This window comes from Sander vitreus, chromosome 5 (assembly GCF_031162955.1).
Source record: "Sander vitreus isolate 19-12246 chromosome 5, sanVit1, whole genome shotgun sequence".
Classification (NCBI taxonomy): domain Eukaryota; kingdom Metazoa; phylum Chordata; class Actinopteri; order Perciformes; family Percidae; genus Sander; species Sander vitreus.
Genome location: NC_135859.1, coordinates 2,875,760 through 2,903,438, shown reverse-complemented (window position 1 = coordinate 2,903,438; position 27,679 = coordinate 2,875,760). Strand labels below are relative to the sequence as shown.

The window sequence follows — 27,679 nt, the reverse complement described above, 5'->3', positions numbered from 1 at the left end:
CACACACACACACACACACAGGATGCTTATGCATACTTTACACATTATTATTATTACTAGATCATACATCATTATTTATACACATTAAATGAATACCTAATACAGATGCAAACGATCATGCAGTCATTTATGTAGAACACAGAACACTCAATCAGTGGGCATCATTGCTTTAATAGTGACACTTTGCATTCCAAAGTGCTATTACTTTACAAATAGATTATGTATAACAAAGCTTTAAGGGAAAATTACACATCTCTATTTACAATACTAAAGTTGGCAGCCAGGTGACATCAGGCCTGCACTCCCCAGTTTTGGGTTTTAGTGCAGGTCATCATTAGCTGGCCGACGTGAAAGTTGAACCCTGACCCCCTCCATGGGGCACAGCAGAGGCTGACTGGTCAAAGGGCCTGGAGTGACTGATCAACAACAATGAACACATATTTAAATTAGATATGCCATACAAATGTCATTTTGTGCGTGTGAGGAGCCATTGAGTGTGAGATGTAGAGCAGATGAAAAAACGCAGAAGGGAAGTGGAGGGTAAAAAGCAAACAGACATTACAGTTACACTGATGGCCTCAATAACTTCCCTCGCGTTGCCTTGGGCCCACCCTGAGGTCTCTGAAGTGGCTCGTTAAGCACAGGAACACCGACTCAATTACCCTGGGCAAACACGCTGCCACCGCTCGCTGTTGTGTTGGTTGGCTGGCTGGTTGGCTCTGTCTGTCCCCTGGCCATCCTACACCCCCCCCCCAGCCCCCTGCCGCGCAGCGCCGCAGCATGTGAGCCCTCTGTGCTCCAAGTGATAGAGTCAAGCTGTTCCTGCTGAGCGGAGGTCAGGGTCCTTCAGTCAGCACCTCGGCCCTGAACAGAGCACACAGGAATCCCCCTTCCCTCTCTAACCAGAGCTGAAAGTCATCTCTCTCTCCTCTGGCCCAGGTCCAAATAAACCTGGTACCTCTCTCTCTCTCTCTTTTTCCTCTCTCCATCTCCTGGCACACTGTCACTCCCATCATCGGAATCATTAATCAGACTGGGCAGATTAGACTTCAAATAAAAATAAACTATGCCCAGCAGCCTCCTCTTAGATCCCTCAATTTCTTCCAACCCGCTTTATTGACAGCCCTCCTCCTCTTCCTCCTCTACTTAATAAACCCAAGATGTCCAGTACAGCCAGCAGGTTGAGCATTTTGGGCACTTTGGCAAACCGTGGGGGGCAATTACTGCTTTATTGATATAAACAACTGGCCTTATCTTCAAGGGTGATGACTCTTCAGGCCTAACCTGCCATCCATGTAAATACACAACAGATAACCCTTATCAGTTTGGCACCAATAAAGCCAGTCTGCTTTCAAACGTCATCCAAAAGCACATATCTTTTATAGGGATTAAAGGGATTAAATGTGCAACCTGAATGTATTCAGGCTTATGTTTTATCCAATGGCTATTTTATCCTCTCTTCCATTCTTGGCTCTGAAAAAAAAAGGAGAAATGGAGGACAATAGTGCCACCTTTGGGTGAGTCTGAGTAGTACAGTTGGTTGAGCTCTTACAGCTCTGTTATCATCAGGCAGAGTTGCCCTGTGCCCGGGCTATGGCATCCACACAGCTTTTGACAGCACATGTTTGTAGCCCCACTCTATTCTTTCGTGCATTGGGAAGGAGCATGGCATGACATGGGAGGAAAAGGAAGGGGTCTGGGGTCTGCTGGGCCCTAAACAAGCTGGAGCTGCCTGGCCAGATCTTAGCTGGCTGACTGACAGGCGGTTTGTGTGTGTCCATGGGAAGTAGGGCGGTGTCGCTGCGGCGACGGCCCTGGGGCCATCCATCAGTGTCATGGGGGGGGAGGGTATATGGTATGTGTCACCTCCAAGACTAATGGACAGGAAGTACAGCCGGAGAAACAACAATATTTGCAGAATATATATATTCAGAAAAACGTTACGATTTCAACAAAACCCTGAGCACAGGCCTTAATCCTGATTGATGAGCCTGTTTATTTAAAAGACGCTCGCTCTGCAGTCAGGCCTCTCACTAACCTGATCTATAACCCTGTGCTTTTTTGCATGTATATGGAATAATCATAGCCTTGGTTATGATGTGACTTGTCAGTAACACTAACCTGGGCAGCCAGTGATGATCTGCATGACTGGCCTATGAAGAGACCCTGATCCCAGAGAAAACACTGGGAAACTGGGGGCCATTTTGGGGCCATGTAGAAGGAGACGGACAAGGAGAAGAAGCAGGAGAAACCCAGGCTAACTTCTTTCTACTGCCGCAGAGGGACCCTGTGTGCTCACCAGTGTTCAGAGACCGAGGTGCTTAACCTCAGCAGCCAGTTACCGTGGCGTCCAAGCCGGACCGCTTCGTGATGTTGACCTTGATCAGCTCCTCGGCACAGGTTGGGTGGATGCCTACTGTCTGCAACAGGTGGGAATATGTTGCTCCACACCTGAGACACATGCAAACACACAGGGAGGTCATTCATGTTGCTTATACTCGCATTCTTTCATGACTAATGAACTGGGTTAGTTATCCTCTAATAAGTCCAGAAATCTTCCAATTGTTCACGATCAGTTTGTATATGAAACAAAAGCTTTTATAAAAAAAGGAAGAAAAAAAAAGAAAAAAAAGAAAATGTATCGCTCACTAAATGCCTGAGTGAAGAAAAGTCATCAGGCGCACTCAAATATATCCCATACTGCACATCTTGGTTACTTTTAGTGTGTTAAAACACATGAACTTAAAGCAACACTAAAGCACTTTTCCCGCTTCGGTCCCCCTACTGGTTGGAAGCGGAAGTGTCCATTACATTACAGTATGCACGTTTGCCAGATCGGGTAGTGGATCTGTAGTTCAAATGAGACATAATGAGACATAATGAGTAGGGGTGGTACGGTGCATGAAAAAACATCCGAACCACTCGGTTCACATGTCTCGGTTGGAGCGTGTGTGCGTCGCACGGTCCGTCAGTCCACTGTTAATGGTCACTAACCTCTTACTGCCGTAGTGCCCACTTTCGACACCTATGTTAAAACACTTACTGGAAACGACCATAGACGGTATATAAACGACGAGGGGGATGAGCGTGACGAACGCAACACGTGGCAGCTGATTGGACGAACGCGTCACGTGGTTCTTGCTGCTCCCGAATTTCAAAACGGACTCTAATGGCGTCTCGTTCTGAATACCATCTCGTATTTCACGAAAATAGTTCACCGAAAAGTGTTTCTGAAAACATTTTAAGCGAGAAATAGGGCATACAGTTGCTGAATCTGTCTGCTTTTTTGATCGACAAAGGTCAGTTTAAAAGATTTTCGTCAGATTTTGAGAGGCATTGAAATGTCAGGTGGGAGAGATGAGGAAGGCTGCCCGGAGCTGGAGGATGCTCCAGCGTCGTATATAGTCTGGTGTGTGGGAACATTTTGGATTTCATGTTACCTATGATGACAGCGGAAATAAAACAATAGATAGAACTGCCACTGTGTGCATGTATTGTGCAACATGGAGTGTTAAAGATTAAAAGAAAAAATATCAAGAACCGTACAGAACCAAAAACTGCGACCCTAAAACCGTGATAAGAACCGAACCGTGGATTTTGTGAACCGTACCCCCCTAGTGATGAGACATTAGGACAGCAGTAATGGACAATTCCGCTTCCAACCTGTAGGGGGACCGAAGCGGGAAAAGTGCTTCAGTGTTGCTTTAAAACCACAACTGGATGGTTGTTCTTTAGGGCATAAATGCAGTATAGAAGCTCACTCAGTTGACATTTTTAAATCTAGATAAACCCCCCCCCCATTCATCATACTACAGCCGACCAACACATCCTGCACACACTTTCTCTTATTCTCTTATGTTGCTGGTTTTGTATCGTTTTGTATTACTGCTTTAGTGCTGTCCAATTGTTTTGTTGCTGCCTGTTATTTCTGTGTTCCTTTAATTGTGAAGTGCGCTGAGACAACGTTGAATGGTGATTTTATACTTTAAATAAAATTGTATTAATTGATTGATTAAAAACCATATGTACCTTAAATAAAATCTAGGATTTATTTAACTTACTGGAAGCCCATAGCAAAGCCCTGTGTGACCTCTCCAGCGTTTGGACCGGTGAAGTGCAGACCCAGGATCTTCTGGTCTCCACCCCGCTCACATATTACCTAAGGAGGTAGAAAACTGGATTGAAGCCAAGGAGCTGAAGCCTTCTCTGCTTTTGGCCGTAGCGATCAAAACAACCACAGAGCAGGACAAGTGGATCCCAACGCTGACTTGCTAGGCCACAGATGGACAAATCAAAAGGTTGGCAGGATTATGAATAAACCATTTAGACTATTTCATTTATTGAGTGAAACCCTCTCAAATTGTCCGTCTAGCAGCAGTCCGTACTCCACCAACCTGCTGCAGAAAAAAAAACGCTACTCCTGTCCTTCAACTATATGCATGTACAAATAGTGCATCTCACACAAACATATAGTACAAAGAACTACATTATATGGTGTATTAAAAAAATTGCCAAAAAACCCCAGCTCAAAATACATACAAAAAAGGTCACTGGGCTGTTTGGTTGGCAGTTTAACCATACCTTTAAGTAACACTGGCTGGCATCGCGCTCTGCAACACTGAATTCCAGAGGCTTGTAGAAAGCATGGTAGACCTACAAAGACATAAAAACAGAGGACAAAAACATGTTAACAAGAGAAATGGTATAGAATGTATTACTGTGGTCCTCAAATCTGAGCAGTTTTATTTTGTTATATTGTATAGTAAAATAAATGCATATGTATAGTAAAAATAGTAAAGTTGTGCCTGTGTGTCAATCAGTTCTTCAAAGTGATGTCAACATAGCCTCTCGTGGATCTTTGCTTTAAAACAGCAGAGCTTACAAATGTGCAAAAACAAACTCGAGCAGTGACGGTGATCTCTTCTTGTGTACATCTCACAAAGTGATGTATTAACTATCTGAAAATAGCAGCTAAAAGAACATACGGACAGTAAACAAAAAATAGATTGCAGACAATACAGTATGCAATTGCAAGGCCTTATAAGCACTCATTCTAACACACTGCATAACATCTCAATAAAAACATCAATGCTTGCTCGTGATAGTGATTGATTTCAAACTCCTCACTGAAAGTGTGTGTGCGGTGTGTTTTATTCTACGGGCGAACGTGCCGACACAAGTTGTGAGGGCCATGCAGCTGTCGGGGGCCGGTGCTGCAGCTCCTCCTCAGATCTAAGCGCGCCTGTCATCACCCCATACACACCTCAATCAGGCCTCCTGCTCGCCTGTCACTCGCAGCAAGGAGCCCCACCTCGCCGCCTAAATCGTTTATCGGCGGCCTCGTGCAGGTGGTGGCGAGCATCTGGCACTGCGCTCACGTACACAGGCACGTAAAATCCTGAGCTGCTTGCTGTTGCATTGTATGTGCGTGTCAGTGTTTGTTTAGTCATTGTGTTTTTTATGCAGGTCGATGGCAGTAACAAGCCACTAACACTGCCTTTGTAACTATCTTTGTGCATGTGTGGCATGTAGCCAATCATTTCTGCGTAAAGAAACTAAACTTATAATTGTGGACCAATGCTACACCAGTTCTGTGCTGTTATAATATAAAGAGGGTGCCATTTCTGATTAGAGACATAATTCCATTCTACATATACTAGTGGTATAATGAATTTCACAGTAAGTAAGGTACAAAGTACCCTTGTACACAAACATTGATTTCAAATAATTTTGTATTTCAAAATGAAGGTAAGATTTTTCACCTAGACACTGCTGTTTAATTTATAATATATTAACACAAGAAAGAACTCATCTCACTATATCATATGCCAAAATAATGTTTTTTTTCATGGTGGCATTTCACAACATTGTAGGCACTTGAGTTGACACTTGCAATGTGGGCTTTCCTGTGTAATTAAAGCATTATGAACATATTTTTAACCACTGTATTTCCTATATAGTGGTAAAAGTTGGAGTAACTTTATATTGAAATTTAAGTCACTATGAAGAAACTAACAAATGTTTATTCCTGATTTTGTAATATATTTGAACGTGAAATGTGGACATACAAAGGGCTTTTCTTCCAAATACTACAAAACCATTCTGGAAATACTCAGTTTATAGCTGTATTATAGCGGCACATACAGTGCTCAGCATAAGTGAATACACCCATGCTAGAGTTGACAAAAAGAGGAATAAAAAAATCGTAAATAAATAAATGTTCTTCCTTAAAATACAGGGGGTATAAGTCAGTACACCCCTATGTTAAATTCCCATAGAGGCAGGCAGGTTTTATATTTTTATTATATTTTTATTATTAAAGGCTAGTTATTTCATGGATCCAGGATACTATGCATCCTTAATTCCTTGGCCTTTGGAATTAAAACAGCCCCCCCACATCATCACATCCCCTTCACCATACCTAGAGATTGGCATGGTTGTATTTCAGTTAGCCTAATAGCTGGTTTGATTTGCATTGAGAGATGATCTTATGGAAAGTACCCCATGCCAATCTCTAGGTATGGTGAAGGGTAATTTCCAAAAGATGATTTTTTATTTCTCTTTTTAGTCAACTTTAGCATGGGTGTATTCACTTATGCTAAGCACTGTATACAGCATCTATCTTACCTCTATGCCGTCTTTCCCATGCCTCTTCTCAGCCTCCTCCTCAGATAGACCCACACAACCGTACTCGAGGGGGGTGAACACTGTGGTGGGCACCTGACACACACACACACACACACACACACACACACACACACACACACACACACACGCACACGCACACGCACACGCACACACAGAGATAACTTCAAGGTACGGCTGAAACAATTAGACAACTAATCAATTAGTTGTTTGACAGAAAATCTGTATTATGATAGTTGAATATTTGTTTAACCTCTTTTCATGTCATGTATTATGGAGTAATGGAGACCTTCTTCTTTGTATTCTTATAGAGAGGGCTCCAAATGTGTCATTGAAATAGTGGTGTGTGTGTATATATCTCAAACCTATATATCAAAACTATATCAAACTAATTTGAATATAACGATACATTAAGACTTGGAAAAGAGTTGAATGGAAGTAAACATAGCATGATGCAGAATGATGACATTTTGGAAAACGCTGGTATGTTTATGTCATGACTCATTCTGAAGAGAGGCTGGAGGTACAGTAAGGTATATCAGACACTACAACCACATAACACCAGAAATGGTTAAGGTGGAAAGATGGAGGGACATGATCAGCCCCTGAGAGAGTGTGTGTGTGTGTGTGTGTGTGTGTGTGTGTGTGTCTTACGTTGTCGTAGTTCATCAGTTCAGTGCTGTGACCAGCCAGTCTGCGGGCGAGAAACTTTCCCGCTTTAATGGCCGTTGGGGTTAACTCAGGACGACCCTAAAACGAGAGACAATTGAATTGACTTCAGTATATGTGCACCTCAAACACACATAAGATCTAGATCTTGGTCTGGTCCTTAAAAATGTGTTTTACCTTCCAATAAGTTAATACGTTTAGACCATTTGGTCGTCTGACTACACACATTAATACTCAGAAATGCAGAAATAGTGTGAATACAAACACAGACAAGGTGGGCCATGATTCATTGACTGACAAGTCGCAAGTGCTAAACATTTAAACCATCTAGCACACTTCAAAAAATCTCTGCGTCTGTGTTTCGCCTTTATTGTTCTGGATGTCTGCCAAAACAGACAAACACACAGTCTTGGATACACACAACACACACACAAAACTAAGTGGTACAGGAAACGGCTGCGGGGCAATTCTAAAGGCATGACTTCAACCTGTTAAATTACCACCACACATCCTGTTGTCCAAAGCATCTCCTGCACCTCTGCATGTACAGTATGTGGAGGTGTGCTCTGGTATTCCAGTAAGTGTCATTCGTCATTATAATGCATTTCTTGGCACTCTTCTCCAAGAGGAAAAATAAAACAACAAAGCACTGGACAAATTGAGATATCAACCTTCCTGCTTTTAAAATTAAAAATGCCTTCATGCTGCTGTGAAAAGCTGACAGACATATTGGGATGAAGCACAACTCATCAAAGCGAACTGTCAATCAGTGCGTGTGTCATGAGGCCTGGGAGGCAGGAAGGAAGCACACAGCTGGTCGTGGTGAAAAAACAACACTGACATTACACGCAGCAGGTATAACGAGTATTAACAGGGCTGGTTCAGCTTGGAACAGTACACACAGCGGCAGTGCCAAGGATTACACGAAGGCGGGCTAGAATAGCTTCACTTAATACTCAGTCTTCTGCCAAGTACTCAGTGGTGACGCAGGACCCCGACGTGAAGCTGAGGTGTTTTTACGGGATAGTTTGGATTCACCAAAGTCACACAATAACAAAAAACAAACCCACTGAGGCATCGGTACTCCAGCAACTCCCGTGTTCTATTTTTATTTTAGTTATTTATTTTTATTTCAAGTTTATTTAACAGGGACAATGCACACTAATAATACATATAAAAATGTAAAATGTGCCAGAATTATAAGACAGCAGAATCATCTGCTGTCCCTGGACAGATCGTACAATGTCACACCTAAAAAGATAAAAGGATTATAATAGTACATACAGGTTTAGCCCAATACAAGTAAAAGTGACTATAAATGTAAAAATTAAAAAAATGACAAGATCAACATATAAACAAGAACAGATGGTCATTATCAACATCAATACCAACACACACATACACACACAAGACCAACGTTCAGTCCATGTAACAGACAACCTCATAGGCATAGCACAAGTGGGACAAACAGGCAGGACAGGAAAGAGAAGATAGCATCAAGATTTAGTGTCTACATGTAATGTCGACAGTCCTGATGAGCCGTTTGCCACTTCTTTAAGTTAAATTTAAAAGAAACGTATGTTTTAAAATTTCTAATGTGAGTTGGAATGAGGTTCCATTCACGAGCAGCGCTGACTGAAAAAGCGGTTTGACGAAATGCACTTTTCCTCAACGGGACAATGCAGTCACCTCTTGCTGCTCTCCTTGTAGATCTGTAAGCGTTTGGTACTATGTTTACAAACTGGCTCAATACATGAGGAGCCAGTCCATGGAGAATTTTGTACATAAGACAGATCTGTATATCTAATCAAATTTTCGAAACTTAAAAGATTGTATTTTTTTTAAAAACATGACAATGATGATAGTATATGGGTTTCCTGTCCAGTACTTTAAGAGTTTTTTTATATAGGGAGAGTAGTGGTTTGAGAGAAGTGTTGCTTGCTTGTGACCAGGTTGTCAAACAGTAGGTGATATGGGATCAAATCATTGAGTGCGTAAACATCATTGCAGCCCTTGTTGACATGCAATTGCGGACATGTCTAAAGTTTGCCAGGTTGAACTTAATGCGATTACAAACCTTCTTAATATGTGATTTATCTACGAGGTCAAATGAATGTGTCTTGTGGCTTTGAGGAGTCACGGGGAGGACCTATGTCTTAGTGATAGCAAACAGATGTAAGAGAAATGGAATACTCTTTTACAGGAAGCGTGAAAAACAATTTTTGCTCATATTGGTGGCTATTTACCTGGTGTTGAGTAGAAGCTGGAAGTCAACGTTTGTTTACCACCAATTACTTCTATGACTAAAGTGGCATCCAGATCTTCCTGCCAGAGTGTATTCCAATTAATTAAAGACGTGCCAATTTCAGCATTTTCTGGCAATGTAGAAAACTAATTCTCCAGAGCTGATGTGTGTTAAAGTGTAATTCCAGATTCCTTTTGTAGAGCTGACAGACCAGGTGCTCAAACTCATTTACACTGATGGTGATGGGTGTAGACTTACAGCAACTTTGGCACAGTGTTGTATTTTACAGTCTGAATTAAGACTAATATGTTTATAATGATGTACAGTGTGTTTCCAGCTATGCCTGCTATCAGGGCTGTCGGCGACGCCTACCTCGCCGATGTCACCAAAAGCGTAGATGTTTGGCACCGATGTGGATTCGTCCGCGCCCACGACTATTTTCCCTGTTTCCTTTCTGAGTTGCACGCCAAGCTTGTCCAGGCCCAGCGCTTTGGTTTCAGGGGCTCTGCCTGAGGTCAATGGAAGGAAACAACACGAGGAGAGGATTGCATTACAACTCAGGAGAGACAGACGTGTGGGAGAGGAGAGAGAGGCTCTCTGTACAGTGTGCACAACACATTCTGCTGAGGTTTTAAGGAATGTACCACCACTGCCTGTCCAAGAATGATGGGAGTTATCAAAAACCTAGTAGATACTATGAAAGGTGGTTATCTGAAGGACTCCCTGATTCATCTTCATGGGTGACAATCTATGATACATTCTGCGGAAAAAAACTCCAAAACTCTACCTTCGGGAATTAAGAAACAATGATGAGTGAATTAACTCTTTCATTGGACTGTCAGCATGATGAGAGCTTTTCCACCCTGACAATACAACCAACTATTGCTGAAACAAAAAGATGAACTGCCATCAATTCTGATCATCAACTATTGGTTCTTCTTCATTAAGCAACACAAATAAAGAGTCTACAGCCATAGCAGCTCTGCTCATGTAAAGTGGTGCTTTAAACTACATGCCAACGTTAATATGCTAACATGGTCACAGTGACTGGTGCTTAGCAGAAATTAGCTTAGTTCATCCAGTTAGCATGCTAACATTCGCTAATTAGAACAAAACGCATATCTGTTGAGGCTGATGGGAATGTCAGGTATTTGGTCATGAACCAAAATATGGGACAAATACAAATTTTGACCTGATGCTGGTGCTAGATGAGGTCACTAAAGTCGTCCTCTAGAGAACTTGAATCACACACATTTCACTGCAACCTATCCAATAGTCGTCACGACATTTAACTCAAAACCAAACTTGTCAACGCCGTGGAGGTGCTAGTGGAAAGGTTCACGGAACACCAAAGTTATTGGGATCCATCCTACGGGGACCATTAATGTCCCGAGAATCCATTTAATAGTTGTTGAGATATTTCAGTCTGAACCAAAGTGATGGAATGTCTTTACCATTCCAACATTTTCCGGCCCGAGCCTCTCAAATGTGAGGATTTACAGCATTTCTCCGTTTCATATCGTTGTGAAGCAATTTGTCTCTGGGTTTTGCTCTGTTGGTTGGACAAAACAAGCAATTACCAGTTCAAATCTAAAAACACTTGTACCAGTGTTGGCCTTAAAAGGTCAAACCCTAATTCAGAATTCTTAAATTAGAAAACAACAACAACAACAACAACATCTGGCCAGCTGAGAGAGAGAGAGAGAGAGAGAGAGAGAGAGAGAGAGAGAAAGGAGGAGAAGCTGATGAGCAGCTGGGAATCGGTATCCCATCGACCCCTGGGACACCCAACGGTGTGATTTCTGACACTTCCTGGGGGACGGCTGACTGATGCTGTCGACACGGAGTCTCTATGGTGATGGGGCATGGACCACTCGCTCCCCCCTCTTCTCCATGGCTCCTCACAACCTGCCTGGGTAGCATAATAAACACCCGGCCCTGAGCTACCCATGTAGATGCTATCGGACAGCAAAAATAACAAACCCCCGAGACCCTTTTCCTGGCTGGAGCCGAAGAACAACGTCCTCCCCCTCTTCTCAGACCGGGAAGGGGGGAGCTACAGGGACCTGTCTAGTGCTCCACAGCATGGGTGGTTGAAGGCGATGGAGAGCACAGAGGAGGAGGAGAGAGGGGAAGTTAGGCAGTCATGACCAATTCCCAAAAGCAAGACTTCTAAATATTTTCTTGTCCTATATGTTCACAACACTGGAATAGTCTGCATATTCATGTCATTCCCACATTCACATCATTTCCTGTGAATTATAGTGGAATTTAGCCATTTACATTTTGAAATTGAATATTCTTAATTGTACTATTGTTGTTTTAATTTTGAATAAAAAAAATAAAAATAAAAAAAATAAAAATAAAAAAAAAGACTGATTAAGAGTGGTGGGTGATACTGCCACAAATATTTCCTGCACTTCACACTGATAAGTACAGTATATGAACAATTTACAAATGGTTTACAGTATAATGCACTAGAATGTCACTACAATGGTCAGCTGATTTTTATTGTTTTATTAAAATATATGTCAACAATTGTGACTAATCTTGTGACGCACCCATAACAGCTGTTTAAAGAGTTAGTGAATGGATAACAGCTGTAATCACAAAAATATATATCTTCCTATTTCATAGTCATATCAAGAATGATTTATTTATTTTATATTTTGTATTTAATGTATTTGATGATGTATCAAGTATTGTTTTTGTAAATGATTATTTTTTAATACTATATCTGCCGCTGAAGGCCATGAGATGTTCAATTATTGATCAATTATTGATTACCGTTATACACCGGTTCCAGTTGCTTCATTGGAGAAGTTATAATTGGAGACAAATACATTGAGGAACACTGCTGATAACTACATTATAGTTTTTTTATTAATATTTTATGAAGTGTATATAACTTCTGAATGCTAAAAAGGGAGGGTTAAATAGTTTTTCAATAGTCTGAATTTCAATGGAGTGTGTGTCCCATAATGGCCTACATCCTGTTGAGACTTCCCCCTACATTTCTGCAGCTGTAAAATACTTGATATTTTCTGCTTTGTTAATACTGAATTTCCGCATCAATCACTGCAAAAACATCTGTATTGGCCTACAAAAACCCATATCGGTACAATCTGACTGGTAAGTATAGAATTCTCTCTTTACATATGTGGCCTTCCTGTCTGTAGCTCCACTCAGTGCTGTAGCAGTGACCACAGCTCCATTGTACGGCGAGGACACAACAACAGTGGGCTGGCTGATAAGGGACTTGGTTGGAAGTGGGACACACACACACACACACACACACACACACACACACACACACACACACACACACACACACACACACACACACACACACACACACACACACACACACACACACCTAACAGATCTGAACAAAGCCTGTTGTGACATTAAGAGGAAGCCTCTAGACTGCTAGGCTAATTAGCCACAACAACCCTTCACGAGTTGAAATGAGAGCTGGACGCTTATCTGATCAATCAAATGAACAAAGACAAAAGGGAGAGCAATGTGAGGGGGAGACCGTTTATCTTGGAGGAATAGATCGTACAGGATGCAAAAAATTGATTACGTGTTCTATTTCAGGCCAAAAAAGATTTTAAGATGCAAATCGATAAAGAGCTCCCTAACTGGAGAGAAGACTTTTAGCGTCTGTGCATAATAAAAGCTGTCAAGGGAATAGGAAACGCATTACATTTATTCTATCGACAGATTTGTTTTAGTATCACTAAACAAACGTGTGACGTGTAGAGACGTGTGTGCAACCCAAACCTTAACCTACAAAGTCACCAGCATTACTTGTAACTTCTGCCTGCTTTTATTTCATCACAACAACCAGATTTCTCATCCAGCGTTTTACTGAGTGATGGGAACCCATGAATACAAACTATTTTCTGCCAAAGTTAGAACAGTTCGGTTATTTCATAAAAAAGATTTATGCGTTTGTGTTTTTTTTTCCCCCCACGCACTGGTTCAAAGTGGGTGGGGCTCAGTTGGAAAAAGGTGATGTCATGTACCTCTGTGCACCAATCACACTTTAGTCACATTTGAATCAAAATGTGATGACAATTGGGGGGTTGTTTGCTTATGTTGTTAGCACTGTCCATTAAATCTGATCAAATCACGCCCGCATAGTCCCTAAAGCAGATTATACATAACATATAAAATATATAAAAATACTTAAAGATTTAAAACCACATTTTCAGGGGCTTTTTCAAAAAAAGATCCAGTCTTACTGTTGGCTCTTAAATTGGACATTAGGATTTCATAGTTTAAGACTCAGCAAGATCGCTTCAGATCTTACAGACATTAAACAAAAATGCTATATATTTTAAGATGTTCAATGTCACATACTACTGTTCACTCAGTTATGAATGTTGCTACAGTATATGTGACGATATTCAGTCACTCACAGTCACAGTTACCCTGTTCCTGCCAAAAAATCTCCAAAATAGGAATAACATAGAAGTCTATTTTCAAGTGGTATTTCCCAATTGCACTGCAATGTAGTGTTTGCATATCCGCAGAGTAATACAGACAGGAGAGCAACATTCTAGGATGTCATAAGTAACTTTTAAAACTTAGATGGGCAAATGTCTTTTAAAAAGAACTAGGAAATGTTTTCAAATGACATCCTTCAGTACTGTAGCGCACAGAGAGGAGGAAGACTAATGTGCCCACTGTCTGCATGCAGACAGGAAGCGTGGAAATGTTCTGTTTCCTGGTGCGTTTCTGCTGGCACACCTGGACAGGGGAGCGGCCATGAGGCCAGGAAGGAGCAGGGGAAAGGTGGAGGGAGGCAGGGCCGTGGAGAAGGATGTGGCAGACAGTGGTGATACTGTCCCCCGGTCCCCTCTGGCCTTTAATAACTCCACAGAGGCCTGGAACCCTGCGTGGCCCCTAGTGTAAGGTCACATTAAAGGGATGTGGCCTTGCACTCATAACTCCTGCATGCATACATCAAAGAGCAGAGGCCACGTTGTTACTGGTTCTCACTGAACTGTATGGGAACAAAAGCTGTCATGGATATAGCTGGGTGCTCCCAAGGTCTGAGCTAGTAACACTAGGATATTGCTGCTGGTGTTACGACTTACTATGTGACACAGTCTTGATGTAAAGTAAAGGAATTTAAAGATGTGGTGCTGTTGGACAAACTAATAAAAAAAACTATCAAATAATGTGCTGCATTTAATGTAAAATACAATGTAAAATAGGCTAAAATACATAACAGTTTGCTGCACACTGGATTGAAATCGAAAATAATTTTCCAGTTCCCAAAATGTCATGTGCTGTGAGAACTTTTGCTCTAATGAATACAGGAAACATCAGGGTTGCAGGATCGCACGCATGTCAGTATACCTACTGATACATGCACTCAATGCAAATATCATTCTCACCAGCAGTCTCACGCTGAGACGATGTGGGAATTGAGCCACGAGAGGGAAGGGCGAACGTCATCTCAGCTGCAGGGTCACGCACATCCTTGTCCCTGTCACACGCATGGAGCAAGAGAGGACCCTCTCTCCCTCCCCACAACACTCGCAGCAACAGTCTGGGCACTGGAAAAGTCTGGTGGTCAGATTTTCAGAAGCAATGCGCTGTCTTTGAAACCACTCAACACAAATAAACCGAAGGCAGTGGCCCTGACAAATCTTCCCTCCATTGTTACTCATACTGCTGGTGGAACGGGAGAAATGAAAAGATAGATTAGAGAATGAATTGACCAGAAAGAAGAGGAGGAAGGCTGGTGGCAATGGCAGGCAGAGGGCCGCGCGCGGGCAGGGATGGCAGTGACAGATGCGGGGTTGGTTTCCGCAGGGCTGGCATGGGCAGGAAGGCCCAGAGCGGGAGAACAAAGAGGGGAACGTGGTGACCCTGTGCCTGGGTGCATCCTGCCCCTCTCCAACCAGAGAGCCAGAGAGCTAGCGGTGGGTGATTAACACTTCCCCTGGCCATTCCCATCACTCAGGCTTTATTACTTTGTTTTCAGCCTTAATTCATCTGCTATCTGCTGACACTGCACTCTATTGAGGATGACATTGAAATTGATGGTAGCAGGGAGAACGGTCATACCAGTGTTTTATTTCAGGGATATATATATATATATATATATATATATATGGGAAACTATATAGCTGGTGTATTACATGAAATACCTTGAGAGGTTTTTAAAAATAGGGGATAAGGAATTCATTACTGTACTGTGAACTGCATCCATTCACTGTAAATTTAACCAACTTTTTCAAGCAATTTAATGTGGTTTGTAAAAAAAGACTGGTGTCAAGGTGGCTTCCAATTTAAAAGGAATGTACTGGATTAAATAATTCAGGCTCAAGCATCCCTCAGAGCAGTTTTTTAATCTTTTGGGGGAAGTCTAATTCAAGTCTCAAGTCTTAAGCATATAAACGGCAGTTGCAAGTCTTTCTACAATAACACAGATTTGAACATTTTCCTTTCAAAGCGATGTTGACAATAGTGTAATATTTAAGGTGTGAGGCTATGCAAGAAATGCCTGACACTGTCTTATTTACTTTTTATTGGTCCTGGATTTGATTCTGAGGTCAACAGTCAAGTACAGGTCGAGTCTTGAGCCCTCATTTTTGTCAAGTCAAAAGCTCTGGCATCTCGTCTACTCAAGTGTCCAGAAGCAACAATTAGCCTCAAACAGTCTCTATTTAAACCTGACCCGTTACCTCCATGTGGAGGGGTTGAGAGTTCCCTCAGTATATCACTCAAATTAATTCAAGTTTGTTTCAGATTTAAGTGAAATGACCCCAAGATGTGACCGACACACAGCGACACAGACTTACCAACTGCCCATAACACAGAGTCGTAGGTGTCCTTGTGTTCGTTGCCTGTGTGGGTGTCAGTCCAGGTCACCTGGAGAGCTCCTGAGGACAGTTTGTCCACTCTCTTTGGGACACACATCCATGCAAACTTGGTCCCATATGCGTACATGTAGTCAGTCACTAGACCTGCCATTTGCTGCATAAACCGAAAAAGAATATCCACCTTTAAACATGACAAAAATCCCTTTCATGATTATGGAGACTGTAGTTCAGGGAGCAATACCTGATCAAACCCCCGGAGGGCGATGCTGCGGACCATCACTGTGGTGTCCAAGCCAATGCCCGTGAGGAAGCCTGCACACTCCAGAGCCACATCTGAGCAACAGCAGGTTGAGGATTACAGTACTTACTTTTCATTATTTACAAGTACAGTAGCACCCGATGTGTCCACAACACATAACGAATGACACTCTCCACACTTGGAAAAGAAAGTAGCTCAAAAAGAAGGGGCGATCACGGTCATGCAGCAGCATACAAACACAATAATGGTTAAACTGGAATTAGAAAAATGTCCTAATTTTTGTTTTATCATAGTTTACCAAATGACGGGTACATGATGCATCTCAGACTGGAAACCAAAGTGTCTGAGTTTGGTACTGCTGATATGGCACCCTGAGTTTAAAACAGGTGCTAAGAGTTATTCAGAAACACTATTTGAAACAAGTGCCAATGTTTTTATCAAGTTAATAACTTTACGATACATCTACGGATTACCAGCAGACTTTATACAGTGGCTTCATTTACAAGCTCTCTGTCAGACAAAGGATACAGCTGGCTCCAACCACAAGCCTGCAAAACACAAATAAAGAGAAGCTGTTAGCCAGACTATTAATAAGAAAAAAATGCATTTCATCATTTGTGCAGCACACTTTGGTCTAATAAAATAAAGTAAGTCCAAAGTTGAAAATGTTTACTTTAAAATCCTAGAATTAGAGAGGTGATGAATTACAGAACTTCACAACCTCAGTGGGAGGTGAAGACGTGTGAAGAAAATGTAGATAACAGGGACAGTAAAAGGTTTGTGTGCACTTGCAGTGCCGGAGTGTGTGTGTGTGTGTGTGCGTGTGCGTGTGTGTGTGTGTGTGTGTGTGGTCCAGGTGAATCACACTTCAAATCCAGCCTTGAGATCTGTAGCGTTGAGGAGGGCTAATTGCCAGCGTTTAGGCTAATCCCTGCAGAGGGGGTGTGCTATGTTCAGGACTCAAGTCCACACATCAGCGGGCTGAGTGATGCCCGTCACCTGCATGGATGAGGCCCTCTTCTCTCCCTTGTTTTTAGCTCTCCAACCCAGACCTCCATCACTTCAGTCTATTCCACCTAACAACTCGGGCTGCCTGCGGCACATCCTGCCCCTGTCCATGCTAACAGAAACCACTAAAAGCCACGCTGCCCATTTTCTCGACGTCTGTGTAATGCACCGCTGCACTTAGCACATATTGTGAAGTGGCTTAAAGAAGCTTAGGCAAAGAGCTTTAGCTTGATTCTACACTTTCATCACTGAGTAAGCGTCTCCTTTCCCCTAGCCCTTCTCATTGTAAACTGGTCTGGAGTGTGTACAGCTGCTACATTTGTCATCTAAAAGATGATGCCATACTGTATATTGTTTACAACCCTTCTGACCCCTTTCAAACTACTTCGACATTCATGCCACATTTCTACTGCATGATTTGACTGGACTCAACTTATTTTTGGTACCAGGTGCTTTCCTCTATTTCGTTTTCCACTGCAGATAGTAGCCCCTCAGTATAGGCGGGATTATCAGCTGATTGCCACAGTGAAGCCGCGTGAAAGTGCCGTGACACCTACTTTAATGCGCCACTCGCTGGATCCTTCAACGGCAACGCTGTCTGCACTTTGTCAATTGTACGCTCTAGTGTATGACGTACTTTTGCATGCTGCCATTTCTGAAAACCTGTTGCGAGTGAACAAAACATTGCGGTCACTATTTTCCCTATCTGGAATAGCTTGGCTATTTAAAAATGGCGGGTTTATGCAGGACGTCCCGTGATGCGCTAGTGACGATTGTCTCTGACCAATCAGTGTTCTGCAGTGTTTTAACTCCACCTTCCACCTTCTCTTGCTTGGAACGACCCAGATGGTACTCAAAAAAAAAACACAAGGTACTATCCACAACTTTTGCTAATGGAAAACCAAAAAGAGAGTGGCTGAACAGTCTCTGAAGCTGCCTGCTCATGGAAAACTGATGTATGCTACTTTAGGCCACCTACAGACATTTATGGGGGGCGCTTTCTGCACTTCTTTGAAACTAAATTACATAACCAACTCTGTATTTTCTGATGAAGAAATGTAGCTTATGCATAAGGGGAATGATGAACTAATGAACTATACATGGTGGTTTAAGTTGTTGTTTTCCATAATTCTTTGTGTCCATATTCTTTATGAATATTCAAACAAAAAAGATGTACTATGTGTTCACTGGCCAGATACTCAAAGAGAACAGGGGACAGTTATATCCAGGATATTTACCACACATACTATCTTACAGTATTCAATGCATACACTGTTTAGGTGTCATACGTCAGATCAGTAATCCTTTAACAATTTGATATTAAAGTGCAGGGAAAGCCAATTCAGCATACAGTCTACAGTATCATATTATCAGCTGCACAAAAACCCATTCCCTGTTCCTCCACTTTGATTTTCATCTATAGTTTAGACAAACTGCCAGGCTAGATTATCACAGGCATAAAACAGTCAAAGCTAAAAATGTGACTCATAAAAAGGGAGTCACAGAGGATGTCTAGTCTACATGTGTGGTTAATGTCTCATACAACACCGGACTCCCATCTGCGAGTAACACATTGGAAAAAGAGCCACACAACAAACAGAACCATGATAAAATGCCTGAGGTTTGCCTCCTGGCAGCAGAGTGGTAGCGTGTGGTTGGAAGCTCAAGACAAGACAAGGTTTCAGTGAAGCCACAGCTCCTGAGGAGGTTTGCTGTTGACTATCTGTGGCATCCTGTTTACCTTGAGAAGTTCTTCAGAAGCCCCGACACTGATAAACACTAGATTTGGATACTCCTGTGTGTATCTGTCTGGAATGTGGGCGCTTTTGTTGCAAAGGCTTGGTGTGAGTCCAACTTAGATACTTTCATCTAATGTTGCTTAGACATTTTTAATGTAAGTGTTAATACACATATTTAAGTCATTGTTTTGGTTTTAAGTCTTGCCCAAGCTTCATGGACTGAGGGAGAATGCAACACTGATGATGCCTTAAACCAGTCTTTCAACCATTAAAACCTAAATACTTCTATTACATTGATTTTGAGGGTAGAAGCTCTTCCTGAGCCTCTTAGTGCTGGCCTGGTGTATCCCGTACCTTCTTCCCTGAAAGAACATATGTTTTCATGTAGAATGAATATGCTTTTTCTGCAAAAAAAAGTATGTTCTGTGTTTTAACAGGACATATATTGTTTCATTTTTCAAACCTTATTTGTTGCACAATCTATACTTCCACTTTTCCTCACTGTTTACTATGGGTGTGATACTAAGTCACTGTAAACAACTGCCAGGCGAACATACTTCAGGGTTCAACAATAAGGGTTGCCCGATGGCCCGGGGCAAGTTAAACACCACTTTGGGAAAGTAAATGTAACAACATACTTGGGCATCATCGTATCATAATAATGGCTTGATCAATTTGAATGTGGCGTTGGCCAATCAAGAATTGAGTTGGCGGTTGTTGTTTTTTACGGCCAGTTCAAACTGACTTCGGGCAAATAGTATCATTTTTACTTGCCCTACCGGACAAGTAAAAAAAACCTTAGCGTTGAACCCTGTACTTATATTTCTACATTTCACACCTGATGTATTTTGATGCATTTATCTGCCAGTTGGGAGAAGGGTATATGTGTGTGGAAGGGCTGCTGTGTAGCTTGTAATGCTAGAGTGTACTTTAGAGACCGCGTTGGCTGGCGTGGGACATTTAGTTACGCTGTTATGTTGTGTTTCTCTACAATAGCTGGGAAGTTATGCTGCAGCCATCTGTGGTGCTTTGCAATAAACTGCTGAAAGATATTGCCGGGGAAGTGTGCTCCTTGTTCATTATATGACACAACGTAGCGTTAGACCCGCAACACAGACCCTCATTCTGCTCCAACTCATTCATGTGCTGGCCTATGCCGAGACCAGTATCACAGTGCAGCTGGCACGCGCTCGCTGCTTTCTCCTGATAGCAGGATGATGGCAGCCAGCTCTGGGCTTCGGCCCCCGGGGGCAAATCTGTCACTCAGGTGTGTACTGTATGCGCACCAAGATCCATTAGACACCCATCACTCGCCTGGACCCCCCTCACACAGCAGCCCTGCCGGCAGAAACAGCCTATTGGGACCTCACCTGCAGAGCTGACAGCTCGGTATCACAACAACATCTCCGGCTAGAGTGTGTGGTTCAGTACCCTTACAGAGGAAGCTAAAGCTAATGCTAACCCTTACAGCCTGCGGGGAGGTAGAGGACTCCATAAACCATCACCCTCTAACATCAAAGGGCTTCCTGAGCTCAAGTGGTTTCCCTGAATGGATCATTCTGCTTCATATACAAAGGTGTTTTGTTGAATGGCTGAATGCTACGGTGGTAATTGTTTAAGGATGGCTACACCGCACTCATGTCAATTTGTTGACTATAAATGATTTTGTATTGCCACCAAGTGGTCAAAAAGTTGAATAGCATACATATTACTTAACATATACTACATTGGAACACCACACATTTTAGAATTTAAATAATAGAAGGAACTGATGGTCCTTAAAAAATATAAAACATTTCATGAAGTGCTGCTTACCCATTGTTTAAAACACAAGCACTATTCATCAGTCAAAGCAATCAAAATCTGCATTTCATTTAAAATATAATTAAAAACAATCAAAAACTGCCCAGGTGCAGGCAGCCAAGATACATATGAAGCTTAAATATGGAAATAATTATTTCCGCTCATCTGTCACCGTGAAGCAAACAACAACCACAGGTATACCACAACCACCAGTCACCGTCTGCACGTTGTGCCAAAAGGAAACATCAGGGAAAGACCAATAAACCAGGTGATGACAGGGGCTAAATGGCTGGATTAAAGAGCTTGTTCTGTAAAGGTCAGGATGCACACCGCTAATCTGAATCACGAGGCGAAGACAGGCTGACAGGAAGGGAGAAAAACAAACTCCATGTCACTGATGAATGATTACAGTGCGTGACAGTGGGATGTGTGGTGTCAGCGAGCAAGTTAAAGCAAGGCATTAATACTGCAGAGGTTAGAGGGTCTGCTTCCCTGGTAGCTCATTGTATAGAGAACGACGCCAACAAGCCTACACATACTAAATGCGTGCATTCATGGGTGATATTATTTAAGTTACTGAAACAGTAGCAAAATATCCGAATTGACGTTCACTGTCTTTAATATTGACAGTTTTCTTTCTTTTTTTAAGATTCATTTTTGGGCTTTTTAAAGATAGGACAGCTGAAGACAGGAAAGGGGGAAGAGAAAGGGGGATGACATGCAGCAAAGGGCCGCCGGTCGGAATCAAACCCAGGACGCGGCTGTAAGGACTCAGCCTTACTACATGGGGTGCACGCTCAACTAGGTGAGCTACCACGGCGCCCCAAAATGGACAGTTTTGATGTAAAACAAAAATCACCCACATTACTAGGAATTTTTAACTTTGAGCATTGTGGAATAACTGAAACTTTATGTAGACTATCATCCCAGCGTATAATCAGATGTGAATGGCACTGACTGGGTAATATCCGCTTAATGATACAATGCAATGTAGGTGTATGTAGGTAGGTGGACGATGTCCTCACGTTTTCCCAGGCGACTTTTTCAGCCAGAAGATGTCGTCACTGGTGATGCCGTGCTCCACTGCTCCTGGGATCTGTAACAAGAGTTAAAGCTGTGAGCAGAACTACCCACCTTATCAACACATATATGTCAATGTTAAACACAACAACGTTCTCTCTTTAAACCTGCCATGGTTTGTGTGTCATAGTGTAATGCTCACAAAGCACATTCTACATTACTGCAGCCGTTTGGGCTCCTCTTCCTCATTTGTTTCGTCTTATTTATGATGATAGCAACTTACATTTGTTGGGTAATTGGGTCGTCCACCTGTGGCGATCACAATGTTCTTGGCAGTCAGGATCATCTGCACGAGAGAGAGGAGGGAAATGTCAAGTAATAGCTTTTGTTCATATCCCTCGAAAAACAAGGAAATGTCAAATGAAAGTAAGTGGTCTCCACAGCATTCTGCATTCAGGTGATGATGGAAACTCTTTAAAAAACAGAACAAGTAACAGCTGTTAGAAGGTATGGAGAGGCTGAATTTAAATGTTGCACTTCAATTTAACAATAATTCGATACGAAGCAGAAAAAAAAAACCCAACTGATTTCATAATGTACTAATTTGTATTGAGAACATTATGAATATGTACATAAGGGAACAATATGCAAACATACAGTAAGAGGCCAACTAATATTGCAAGTTTTATATATATATAAAATGTAATCAAGCATACCAAAACAAGTATATTAAACATGTTTACAAAGTAACTCATACATTTTTTTATTGTAGTCTCAATAATTGAAATTGAATTATCCGTTTGGGACTGAGTGTGTAGATAAAAAGGGATGAGCAGCCCACCTCTTTCCCTGCTTTCGATAGTCCTTTAACAGTGTGTTTATCCACCAGACTTCCTTTGACGTTCAGATACTTCACCTTCCTGCCAAACAGAGAGTAAACAGCTGGTTGCTCCTGGTGGGGAATTAACCTGCAGATGTTGTGGATTTACTCAACAACATTTCATCCTTTCTTTCTTGCAACTCTTGCAAAGTGAACTCAAAAGACACCAACCAAACCAGGACTTAGCTGCACAGAGACCTTAGAGGCTGGGCCAGACTGCAGAGTACAACCAGATGTGTTGCAGGGAATGCAATTAGATATTCAGCTACATGGATCAGTGTCATACACACACTGAGCATCACGGATCAAGAGTGGACAAGTGGGTTATGGGGGGGTTTTAGAAGTTTCTAAGGACATAAACAATTGATTGGAATTGATTGTTGGAAGATACATTTAATATTCATCCCATTTAATTTCAATACACTTTATTTAATATAAAGAGTGCATTTCAGTTTTCAATTCAAATGAATTTGTTTGAAAACGCCCCCTTCCACTTCATTAGTTAGTATGATTATGACAAATTCTAATTTGTACAATGCAAAGATACTCTTGGTCACACAAATCTCTTTACACACTATTGCTATTTTAAATATTCATGTACTAACTAGGTACTAACAACAATGTAATCCTTGCAGGAAAATCTAACTTAATTATTAAAAATCTGACATTCGTGGCTGGGTTGGCTCAGTGGGTGGAGCAGGCGCACATGTAGTGAGAGGTTTATGCCTCGACGCAGAGGTCCAGGGTTCGAATCCGACCTGTGCATGTCTTCCCCCTCTCTCTCCCCCCCTTTCTCACTTAGCTGTCCTGTCAGAAATTAAAGGTGGAAAAGCCCCCCCAAAAAATAAAATGAAATCTGACATTCATTTAACATATGTGCCTATGTATTATTTGTAATGAATACACGTGTGAAATGACTGCTTTGCACTGTGTTAAACAACGCCTCTGACTGTTAATTAAAGAGGGAATGGAATCATAACTAATATGCTCAGTCCGAGCCAATTGTCTCACTGGAATGGAAACATTTTAGGTGAAGCTTGATCTCTTTCACACAGAGGTTAACACCTGTTTGCCCTCCGGCCAGCCACTCAATCAACACGTGCTGGCCAACTGTTAATCTTTCAGCTGTGTGCCAACAGAAATGTACAGCCTTTAGGAATATTTCATTTCAGTTAAAGAACATATAAACATTCCATGTACTAATTCTGTTTTCATGAGAGTTTATTTTTATTTTTTATTTTTAGGAAACATTGCTATAGAGAAGGAGAAAGTGTGACATGATGAGTGGGTGAGACATGGATAACACATCACATTTATTGTATTATTGTACATAGCACCAGGGATTGATTTTAGAAGCCAGGTAGATACCATAGACCAAATTCGATAATTTTATGATTTAAGTTGGTATTTTGCGAATATATACCTTTAATAACTGTAAAAAGAAATACACATATTGGTGAAACATTACAACAATTTCTATTCTTGGCAGGATGTAAACATTTAGACTATTACGAGGCACAAAAAAACTAACCACTGAAATTCTGCCTACAATATTGCATACATGTTTAAAAGAAACATCATCATTGAAATAAGTCTGAATAAAGGGAGCAGAGCTGGTGTCACTTACTTATCCTGGAGCTGGACTCTGTGCCCCCAGTTCAGGGACCTGACGTGGTTTTGAATAGCCTCTGCCATGGTGGCCCTGGAAAACCCACCAGAGGTCGTTATAAACTAACCTGACCAGACTGACGATACACAGAGGGAACTCAGTGTTCACCAGTAGTTACTTTGGGTGTAATGGCTCACAAGCAGAGTTGAATAATGGGAATCAAAATGGAAATATTGCACTAGGGATGTAACGATTACCGGTGTAATGGTAAACCACGATAAAAATGTTGACAATAACAATTAGCGTTTTCATTAAAAATATCATTATTATCACGGTGGATTACCACGGTGTGGAAACCGTGTGTTTAACCCTTCCCAGCTTCATCCGAGTCTCCTGAAGTTGCACTGCGTAGCCTACAACGTGCGTTTCTTGAAGTTGGAATCATGGCGGAAGGAGATGACAGCGATGAATGTCCTGACAGCAATCAGGACATGTATCAGCCCTCTAAGAGGACTAAGTCTGAAGCGTGGGCATGTTTTGGTTATTATAAGAATTTATAAGAAAAAAAGTTGCTGCTAAAGGCGGCAATACGTCAAATCTCCTGACTATCAGTGCTTTCTGAACATATTGAACGCAAAAATACCGCGATAATACCGAAAACCGTGATCATTTTGGTCACTATAACCGTGAGGTTAACTTTTCATACCGTTACATCCCTATATTGCAAACACCATATATTACAATTCAAATTTAAAGACACATTTTTCACACTACTCACAGTTTGTGAGTTTTTGGCCTTGGTCATTTTTTTTAAGGCTGCTTTTCTTTGGACATTTTTTTAAGGTTTAATATTTCTTTATGAATTGTGTTTGTTTTTTTTGTTTTGTTTTTAAATATCATCCAAAAGGTAATACATGCAGTGACCAAAAACAGAGTAAAATTTGATCTTTGTACATTTGAAATAGCATCAATCCGATTGCCATTAAATCATTCATTTTTCAACCACAAGTCGTCTTTGTCCTACTGCAGTCCATCACTAGATGGCGCTGTTTAGCTACTCATAAACATGTATCAATCGGTTTTGATTGAATAGGTTTCCCTGAAGCTGATAAATAAACTTAAGGGACAAAGTATTTATTGACCTACCAGTCATGACAGATTGGCCCTGAGATCTGCCAGCCATACTTCTTAGCATCTTTGACTGCAGTACCGAGTAGAGCAGCCTGGTGCATGAGCTTCTTAGGGATGCAGCCAACATTAACACATGTGCCACCAAGACCCCACTTGGTACCTGTTTGGAAAAGCATTTTAACAATGGTGTCTTTAAATCTTCAAACAACAAATAGCAATTTTTGTACTATAACAGTAAGTATTTTTACCTTTAACAGATGGCTCCACATAATCTAAAACAGCAACTTTCTGTCCCAACTGTGCCGCTGTTAATATGGATAGATTGTCAGTGTATTGTTAGATAGAAATTACAGTGAAAGGCACAGATGCCCAAACATGAAAGAATAACTCCGAAAGATCTCACCTTCTTTGGAACAGGCAAGGCCTCCTGAACCACCACCAATAACCACCAGGTCATAGTCATACTTCCCTGTATGAGCATATTGGACGATGATCAATAGTAGACACAGCACAACTGATCTAACGTTATGAACCTATTAGTGTTGCATTTACCTCCCCTTAGGGGTTGCTTAACGCCGCCTTCACACTGGCACTTGAAATCAGCTCCGTAATAGCAACGCGCCCCCAGTGGATGGCGTACTACACTACTACCGCTGAAAGCTTCGGAAGCGAGTAGAACAAAAATGGCGGAGAGACTAGAACGACTTATTCTGTCAGTGTCCGAATATCCAATTCTCTATGACCTCTCATCTGAGGGCTACAGAGATATAAACAGAAAGGCTGCTGCGTGGAGAAAAGTTGCCCTGGACGTTGATATGTCAGGTCGGCGTCGCTTCGGTGTGCTCGGAGAGCCGACTGATCAGTCCGACTGCCTTTTCTGTCGACAGTCAGCCGTCGGTTTGGTGTGTCAGGGCCATTAGACGCACCGCTTCTGGACAAAACGTATCGTCAATAATAGGAGGTAAACTCTAGAATAGCTTGCCCCTCCCAATAAGAGAGGGTCCTACATTCAACACCTTTAGAACTCACTTATAACAAACCAGAGATGCTGACCCACTTTTAACTGTCACACATTTCATCACCCAGACACTTTCACTATTAAATTGAATGCAGTATAGAGGTGCATGAAAAATGTCTTTGTCAACATGCATTTTTGTTTTGTTTTGTCAATGTATATATCATCACTATGTGTACCTTTTCATTTATAGTGAATGAGTGCTGTATGACTGCTGGCTATCTCTATGTTAGTCATATGCCACCTGCCTAGGGACTACAGATGAAAAGTAGTTATTTTTACTAATTCTGGCATATTTACATGCTGTTTTTATACAACAATGTTCATAAATATGCATGGTCCCTATCAAATAAACCAATAAATTAAAATTGGCAAGAAAATGACCATAGCGTTGTGACAGGTCTGTTTCTCCCGGTCTGGGAAGAGCTTCGGGAGACTCCGCAGCCATATTACTGGTTATTATTAGGGCCGTTAAAATAAGCAGCAGGTAAATGCGTTTTTCAATTGTAGTCGGCGTATTAGAATGGAGCTGGTCTGGGTGGCCGAGGACACCAGGCGCCCGTCATTTCAACATAACAAGCAGACACCAGAGTTACATCAGCGCTGCTGGTTAGTAACGTCGCTTTATGCTGACAGAAACACCTCCAACTATCAACCATAGCCCGTTCCGTTCTCCGTTTCTTCACACAACATTTGAACAACATAATGTTACCTGTCAGGTTTCTTGTCAAAACATGCAGACAATTAGTCCTTTTCCACCGGTGTCTGCCCCTACAGAAGGCAGCCATGTTGTTATTATGAAAGGACCCAG

At 41.8% G+C, this 27,679-nt stretch overlaps 1 protein-coding gene across 3 annotated transcripts; it reads right to left on the bottom strand.

Moving 5' to 3' along the window:
• Nucleotides 1–151: 151 nt before the first annotated feature.
• txnrd2.2 (thioredoxin reductase 2, tandem duplicate 2) lies at nt 152–27,679 on the bottom strand. Of its 3 annotated transcripts, XM_078250054.1 has the most exons (18): nt 27,581–27,679; nt 26,257–26,322; nt 26,102–26,158; nt 25,869–26,013; nt 24,741–24,815; nt 23,075–23,153; nt 22,517–22,579; nt 22,239–22,309; nt 17,192–17,211; nt 16,646–16,737; nt 16,384–16,558; nt 9,932–10,068; nt 7,300–7,395; nt 6,628–6,720; nt 4,582–4,653; nt 4,062–4,159; nt 2,300–2,451; nt 152–416 (listed from the first exon to the last, which is right to left on the bottom strand). In XM_078250054.1, exons 1-17 carry the CDS (start codon nt 27,654–27,656, stop codon nt 2,328–2,330), a joined length of 1,539 nt encoding a protein of 512 aa, XP_078106180.1. In that variant the 5' UTR covers nt 27,657–27,679; the 3' UTR covers nt 152–416; nt 2,300–2,327. The 3 variants fall into 3 exon arrangements, with proteins under 3 accessions (XP_078106180.1, XP_078106179.1, XP_078106181.1); XM_078250053.1 differs by having other exon boundaries at nt 152–2,451; XM_078250055.1 differs by lacking the exons at nt 152–416; nt 2,300–2,451; nt 4,062–4,159; ... (2 more) ...; nt 7,300–7,395; nt 9,932–10,068 and adding an exon at nt 14,918–15,132.